The following is an 8,547-nucleotide window of genomic DNA, read 5'->3' as shown; positions in this document are numbered from 1 at the left end:
ACTGTAAGGCACATTTGTGCCAACTCAAGAGCTGCCTATGCTGGCACAATGACATGCACTGGCCTGCTAGTGCCAGATCCAGACCCTGTGCTGGCCGGTGCAGGTAAGATTGCGATGGGCAGTGCAGGACGTGGGAAAGGGTGGCAGGAGGGTGTTCTGGGAGTGGTGAGATAGTGTTCTGAAAGGGGGAGGGTGGAACAGGGGAAGGATCATGCACTGGAGGGGGGTGGGATCAGCAGTGACAAATAGCTGGTGCAGACCCGAGTAGCCCCATAGTGCGGGATGGGGTGTTACATGGGGTAAGTGGAAAAATATCACCTTACCCCGAGGTGATCTCCAGCCTGTTCCAAACTTATGTTGGACACAGCACAGGCCATGCAGACTGGCTGTACCAGTACAGGTTAGGATTGCGCTCTTAGAACTATAGTTAGTCTTCATCACAGTGTGCTTCTCTCTCTGCATTCTACTGCCCTTACTTCTTGTTTTTATCATAAGCTCTTCAAATAGTGTACAACACACTTGTTCCTCCTATCTGTTTTCATGTTCTTTAGAAAGGAAGTTATTCTCACACCTTGTACGTCCTGAGGTGCTAGAGTTGACTTTTGTAGAATTATTGTTAAGAATAATGTAGGATATTGTTCAGAATTCAGGATAGTTTTTTAGCTATCTTTGTTTTTTTGTGGTCATAGTCTTTTCTATATGTCTCGATATAGTCTCGATATGTGGTCTAGGCAAATGCTACACTTCATGTGGTGAAATTCTAGCTAGAAACATACAGGGTTGGTCTCCATCAGTTTAGTCCTACACATGTCTACTCAGAAATAAGCCCCATTGATTTCAAGGGGACTTACTCCCAGGTAAGTGTGCACAGGATTGCAGCCTATATCAAATATCCTTTGCTCCTTCTACAAAACATAATGTCAAATATTATATATGCATTCATTTTTCATGCATTTAACTAGATCTAATTTCTTCAACTTGTACAGGTTGGTACTCAACATCCATAGGGGTTCTTTCCTGGAATCCCCGCAGATGCTGAAAATTATGGATAATGAAAGCCATGGTCTGACCTGTTTTCTGAGGCATGGAGAGGTTCATATGACCTCCCCACACTTCAGAATGCCTGCCGGAACCTTCTGGCAGGAGCCTCTGGTTTTTAATGAGGTCACGCCTGAAACATCCTCTGTGTGTCCTCCTGACACAGGTTCAGATCCTTCGGTGCGTCAAATCCACAGGCTCTGTATCTGTGGATAAAGAGGACCCACTGTATGTACTTATACATAAGCTTCCCTTCAGAGTTTTACTTGTTTCTCATAGCAAAAAAATAGTTTGCAGGTTTTGATGCATTTTCTATTAGGAAATATCTAATTTCTTCTTGATAGTTGCTCCTATTTCTGTATTTCATAACAAAGCATGGTTAAATTTTTCTTTATGTTCCTTATACAACTTTTGTCCTAGAGTAGTGACCAAGCATTATCAACATGTCCTGGCCTTGGCATTTGCAATAAAGGAAATCAATGAAAATCCCCAGATCTTATCCAATATCTCCTTAGGCTTTCACATCTATGACAGTTATTTCAATGCAAAGTGGACATACCATAACACAATGCAACTTATATCCTCATCAGAGAGATTCGTTCCCAACTATAAGTGTAAGCTCCAGAATAACCTAATAGCTGTTATTGGTGCTGTGGATTCTCAAACTTCCCTTCATGTGGCCACTCTCTTGGATATCTACAAGATCCCACAGGTGAGATGTGCATGTATTTGAGTATGGGCAAATGATGGGAATTTAACATTTCAAGCACAAACAACTATTCTTTTACCTTGAGGAGGCCTCTGTGACTGCTCCACTGCAAGATGCACTGTGTACCCCATTGGCACGGGCTCCATCAGCACTGGAAAGTAGGATAGGATTGGGTGCTAGGAATATGTAAATACGTTGAAAGCCTGAAACTGTTGTATTATCTTAGTATTATTTCTAAGTATTTCCTCCGCCCCTTCACCATTCTCTCCAGCTCATCTATGGGTCTGCTCCAGTGATGAATGATAAAACCCCAGGCCTCCCCTACTACCAGATGGCCCCTAATGAGAACCTTCAGTATGTGGGGATTCGCTCCTTACTCCTGCATTTCAGGTGGACATGGATTGGGATTCTTACTATGGAAGATGACAATGCTGAAAGATTTGTTCAAACCGTGTCGCCATTGTTTTCTGAGAAAGGCATCTGTTTTGCCTTCATAGAAAGACTACCTATGCTAACTTTTATCACTCAGTTTTATGACCTACTGAAAAAAGCAGCAAGAATACGAGACAAAATAATGAGAAGCACAGCCAATGTACTAGTGGCCTATGGAGAATCCTATTCTATGGTGGCTTTGAGATGGTTGCCATATTTGTCAGGAGAAGTGACAAAAGGTAAAGTGTGGATAATGACAGCCCAGATGGAGCTCAATGCTGTAGTGTATCAAAGGATATGGGTTATAGAAATGTTCCATGGTGCTCTAGCCTTCACAATTCACTCTAAGGATCCACCAGGATTTCACCACTTCGTGAAAAGTATAAAACCTTCCAGCACTGCAGCAGATGGTTTTATCAGGGAGTTCTGGCAACAGGCCTTTGGCTGTGTATTCTTAACTCCAACTCTGGATGAGACAGAGGACAGTATCTGCACAGGGGAGGAGAAGCTGGAGAACCTTCCTGGCCCTTTTTTTGAAATGAGCATGACAGGCCACAGCTATAACATCTACAATGCTGTCCATGCCGTGGCCCATGCTCTGCATGACATGTTCTCATCCAGACTCCATCACAAAGGAATGACAGATAGAAGGGAACTGAAGTTCCATAATCAACAGGTTTGGCAGGTAATGAGTCCGCAATCTCATGTTGGAGAGATCTGTGTGTTTATTGTGAACTTTCTCCCATAGCTTTGCCTGGGTTCACAATCAGTGTATAAGATATGTTAATCTATGTAGCCAACTGTAATCTCCAAATGCTTCCTGGTCTCTAATTCCCATATTTCTTCCATTTTTAAACTGTGCTTTTACCCCACATCTAAATCACTGCTCAAGAGTGGAATCTCTTCTTCAATTCCCTTCTCCGCTTCTCAATCACTCTTGAAATCATTCTGACGCTAATATAGGTTGAGTATCCCTTATCCGGGCTGCTTGGGATGGAAATGTGTCTTGATTACGGATATGTCTGGATTTGGGGGGAAAAAATTGCATAAATATTGCATAAATATAATGAAAAATGCTTCCTCTTGCTTTTTCCAGTGTTGCTCATACGGGTGTCTGCTGGCCTCCTTGACATTTTTCAACAATGTTTGTACAACTGCACATCAGAGAATACCACTTGCAGCCTGTACCCTGCACTATACGTGAGAATGAGCAGAAGACCTTCCAAGAAGACCTAGGAAAAAAATGTCTGGATTTTGGAATAATCCAGATTTTCTTAGCCCTCTGAAGGCTCTTTAAGATCTTAAAATGTCACTTCCGGTTTTCATAAAAAACCTGAAGTGACCTTCTAAGGCCTCTCAGGTGTACAAAAAATAATTGATTGTGACATATACATATTTAGAAGAGCTGTGTTTATTCTTGGTTCCATGAAAAATGACAATGAAAATTATATCCAACATGAACAGAAATTAGTACATCCGAATACAAGACATTCTGCACACAATGGCCAAACAAATCCTTTCTAAAGTCTTGCATTTCTCTTACTGTCTAGCTCCATCATTTTCTGAGGGGAGTATCATTGAACAACAACGCTGGTGAAAAAGTTTCCTTTGACCAGAATGGGGAGTTAGTCACTGGGTTTGATGTTATAAACTGGATTATTTCCTCCAATCAATCCTTTCATAGAGTGAAAGTTGGTGGGATGGATCCCCAGGCTCCTCCACAACAAGCACTCATCATCAGTGAGAATACCATAACATGGAACAGCTGGTTCAACCAGGTAGGATTCAATAGTCATCAGTTTTTGAAGGCTTTCCATTTTTACATAGATGTCTCCAAAAGTACAGGAGTTAAAGGAAGTGGAATTTTATAAACAAAGTAGTATGGTTAGCAGTAAAAAAGGATTGGTCCAAAACCACACTGATTCAATTCAGAGGGGATTATTTCAATGGAAGAATCTCCCAGAGATGAGCTCTCTTGGATCCATGCTAGTGACTATGAAGTTTCAGGATGAATATGTAAAGCAAATATCACTGGACAATGATGAGGCCATATAAAACACCCATGTTTTATATGATTTGCAATTAGCTTAACAACTCAATTATATTTAAATTCCTGGGTGGTGATGCAGTGGTACCTGTGTGGCTACCACTGTATCCTACAGGGGATTTTTCGCTGTTGGAGGTCTCTTTGGGGTAAGGGGACATTTGTCCCCTTGCCCCAGGGCACTCCCTGGGGTATGCCGCTATGGATCAATGCAGACTGTGCCAGTTCAATAGCTGGTGCAAGCCCATGTTGACTCAGGAAGGTGGATCAGGCCCAGGAAGGGGGTTCAGATTTGATGTGCTCCTACCCAGACCTGATCCGCCATCCTCCCTGCCCCTATCACCATCCCATTCCACCCACCTCCCCTACTATTGTAGTAGTATTGTTGGAAAGCAGCAGAAAGTTGGAATCACCTATAATTTGGTAGCCTACCATAGATTTACTATGAGCCTATTCCAATGTCACTGAAATATCATAGGAGCCATTTTTACATGGTCCTATCCCAGTTTATGGCAGTAATATTTGGAAGGTTAGACCAGTGATAGTCAACCTTTTCCATCTCACAGCACACTGACAAGGCACTAAAATGGTCAAGGCACACTACCAGGTTTTTGACAATTGACAAGGCACACCATGATGCCAGTGGGGGCTCACATCTCCCATTGACCCTATAAATAAATGACTTTCTCCCAAATTCCTGTGGCACACCCGTGGACCACTCGCGGCACACCAGTGTGCCATGGCACAGTGGTTGAAAATGGCTGGGTTAGACCTTGATTTGACGGGCCAATCCTTTATGTTGTAGTCAGTGGATTGTCCTCCTTTCTTGCCATTCAAATGGCAACTGATGGACACTATGAAAAAGATGCTTGTTCCTCTTCAGTAAAATGTGAAAAGTTCTGCAAGCTAGAAGAATTCAAAGGCCAGTCGTCTCAAAGGTGATACTCTCCTCTTTCATTTATGGATTAGGTACAACCCATTTCATTATGCAATGCCTACTGCTACCCTGGCTACAGCAAGAAAGTGAAGGAGGGGGAACCGTTTTGCTGCTACAATTGCACCCCATGTCCAGAAGGAAAGATTTCAGAGCATGACGGTAAGACGTATACAATGTATAGTGTTATTAGCAGAGGTGTTCTTAATATTTTTATTTTTTTGCAGATCTCTTTTTTCCCCAAGGAGGAAAAGTACAGAAAGTGGTTTTATGTGTTTTTATTCTGAGGGCACACTTATATATTATATATTTATAATTATATAATAATTATATATATATTATTATACACTTATTATAAATTATAATTAGAAATTATAACCGCTTTAAGAGTGTACTAGATAGGGGATATAAGTGGTATAGTGTCTGCAGATGCATACAGAGTCTACAATCCTATCTACACTTTCCTGGGAGTGAGCCCCATTACTATAATGGGACTTATGCCTGAGTAGACATGCATAGGATTGGGGTCACAGTCATTACTAGAGGTGTGATATTTTTGGTAATAAAAATACTGTTTCTGCATTTTTCATTTTTTAAAAAAACCCAATAAAATCTGCAAAAAAAGTAAAACACCTCGTCATATTGGTCACTGTAGGCTGGTTGGGCTAGATTGGGGTGTGTGTGAATGGGTCCTTCTGCACACTTGGTGTATAGAAATACACAGATTCCTGGGTAGAAATGTTCTTTCATGAAAAAAATGAAAGCCTACATCCATTATAGATCTTTATAGATTAAGTTGTGGGGGGAGTTGATATGTAATGACTGGCACTCAGCAGATTTGATTAGGCACATTTGACAAGATCTGCATTGGCCTTTATTTTCCATTTGAATGGCAAACTTTATCTGCATGAGAGTTAAAATTACACTATGAAGGTGGGATTTGTGACTTCAGTATGAGACAGAGACTGCATATTTTCTTTTTCAGACATGAATGACTGCTATAAATGCCCAGATGAATACTATCCTAATAAAAACCAGGATTCATGTATACCCAGGGATAGAAGCTTCTTGTCCTACAAAGAACCACTGGGGATCTGTTTAGCCTGTTTTTCTCTTTCCTTTTCTCTAATAACAGCTGTAGTACTAGGAACATTTATGAGGCACCATGAAACTCCCATTGTCAAAGCCAACAATCGGAACCTCAGCTACACCCTTCTCATCTCCCTCCTGCTCTGCTTCCTTTCTGCATTGCTGTTCATTGGACAACCTGGGAAGGTGATATGCCTCCTTCGCCAAACTGCCTTTGGCCTCATCTTCTCAGTGGCTGTTTCCTGTGTGCTGGCAAAGACCATCACAGTGGTTCTGGCATTCATGGCCACCAAACCAGGAAGCAGGATGAAGAAGTGGGTGGGAAGAAGTCTGGCCAATTCCATTGTTCTTTCCTGTTCCCTTATTCAAGCTAGCATATGTACTGTGTGGCTGGCAACTTCTCCGCCATTTCCAGATGTTGACATCCACTCTGCGGTTGAAGAAATTGTAGTAGAATGTAATGAGGGATCCATAACTATGTTCTATTGTGTTCTCAGCTACATGGGCTTCCTGGCCAGTATCAGTATCACTGTGGCATTTCTTGCCAGAAAGTTGCCTGCCAGTTTCAATGAAGCCAAGTTGATCACTTTCAGCATGTTGGTCTTTTGTAGTGTTTGGCTTTCCTTTGTTCCAACCTACTTGAGCACTAAGGGGAAATACATGGTAGCTGTGGAGATTTTCTCTATCTTGTCCTCTGGTGTTGGGTTGCTGTGCTGCATCTTTTTCCCTAAATGCTATATTATTGTGTTAAAGCCTGCACTGAACAACAGGGAACAACTAATAAAGACAAAAAAGTGAAGGAAATCAAATGCCTTTGTCCTTTGCTACAATTTGCAATTTAGATGTATGCATGTACAAAATCTTCACTAATGTTTATTGTGCAGCATCTGTAGAAACTTCCTCAAATTTCTCCAACTGATTAAATAAAAGATTAGCATTAAACAAATTTTAAGTAATTGATTGATAGACACTGATTCAAAATTCTAGTTATTTAATTATAGTTTTGAATTAAAGTTTGATCTTTGGGAAATCACTGTGTATAGACTGACCCATATGGTTGTATCTTAAGACATTTTTCCATGAGTGCATTACAGTGGAGACCTATGAGAATTAGGAATAACTCACAACAAAGTTGTCTCATTGATGTGTAGTTAGGATTCAGTTTCTTTGGAACAAACCTTTTTTTTTTTTTTTGCCTGTATTCCCCTGTTGATAATATTTCTTGAAACGTGTAAACTCCTTAATATCAGAAGAGTTTAGAATTCTGTAGTTGCAGCTTCTGGAGTTTTCAGAGCAATTCTAGTATGCATGTGAAACTCAAGATCTAATGCTCTAGTTCAGAGGTTCTCAAACTTTTTAGAGGCCTTAGAAGTTGCTGCCTGATTTATAAATGCAAAGGGATGTGGCTATAATGGTGATTGGGCAGCAATGCTGTCCCCATAGCAGCTTCTTTGACCCTTGACGCACATGGCCTGATCTGCCCTGTAAATATTGTGAACCACCAAAAACTGGGTCACAACTCACTGTTGGGTCCAGAACCCAACAGGCTCTCAGAGCCCAGGCCCTGGAGATTTTGCCCCCTGCCCCCCCTCCTCAGGCCTGGAATTATGTGCCCTCCTTTAAGATCCTCTTGTCTCATTTGAGAGGCACATTTCAGCTATACAAGACTGAGTGAAGGTTTTTGGCATGACTAAACGAGGTTGCGATCCCTACTTCATTGTGTTTATATGTTGAAATGAGATTGTAAAACAGTTTGGACTCTGAAGTAAACGGGATAAATCACTGGAACCATGGAACACTCACTAAATCATGGAACTAATCATGGAACTGACTCACTAAACTCACCAACTAATCATGGAACTGACTCACTAAAACGGATATGTCAGTCAGCCTTCTATCCCACACTTGGGGATCTGCCAATCCTTTGTTGTGATACTTTTGTTTTATTTATTTATATTTATCTAGCAAAATAAAGGTAACAAAGTGTCACTAGGATCCATTATACACATGAAAGTATCCCAGTTTATAGAGAGACCTTTATTGGCATTAATTCATGTTCTAACAAATGAGTCATCCAAGTAAAACAAGGTGTAAAATAAAAAGAAATAATAAAAAATAAAATAAAATTAAGGTCACACAAATTTTAAGGTTAAAATGCAAACAGAGCATACAAATAAACGCTACTCCAATCTCTTTCCATACTTCTCAATGACTGACAAAGGAAAATTAGCAGTGGCTGCAACACATCTACTGGGCCGTCATTTAATAAGTATGCAAGTTTCATCTGCTCCAGGAGCCCAT

The 8,547-nt window shown here is 40.9% G+C and overlaps 1 protein-coding gene across 1 annotated transcript; it reads left to right on the top strand.

The window, feature by feature from the left end:
* The first annotated feature begins 282 nt into the window (after positions 1 to 282).
* LOC136653355 (vomeronasal type-2 receptor 26-like) lies at positions 283 to 7,044 on the top strand. The gene is made up of 6 exons (XM_066630264.1): positions 283 to 299; positions 1,459 to 1,750; positions 2,019 to 2,864; positions 3,730 to 3,957; positions 5,193 to 5,319; positions 6,143 to 7,044. The coding sequence occupies exons 1-6, from the start codon at positions 283 to 285 to the stop codon at positions 7,042 to 7,044; spliced, it is 2,412 nt and encodes an 803-aa protein (XP_066486361.1).
* Positions 7,045 to 8,547: the final 1,503 nt, after the last annotated feature.

Source organism: Tiliqua scincoides, chromosome 5, assembly GCF_035046505.1.
Source record: "Tiliqua scincoides isolate rTilSci1 chromosome 5, rTilSci1.hap2, whole genome shotgun sequence".
In the NCBI taxonomy this organism is placed as follows: Eukaryota; Metazoa; Chordata; class Lepidosauria; order Squamata; family Scincidae; genus Tiliqua; species Tiliqua scincoides.
The sequence above is the reverse complement of the archived record's forward strand: the minus strand, read 5'-3'. Positions and strand labels throughout refer to the sequence as shown.

Excerpts from the sequence above, each read along its gene's own strand:
- LOC136653355 (XM_066630264.1), top strand. Across the intron at positions 2,865-3,729 it reads ATAATCAACAGGTTTGGCAG|CTCCATCATTTTCTGAGGGG; the intron begins GTAATGAGTCCG and ends CTTACTGTCTAG. Across the intron at positions 5,320-6,142 it reads AAAGATTTCAGAGCATGACG|ACATGAATGACTGCTATAAA; the intron begins GTAAGACGTATA and ends TTTCTTTTTCAG.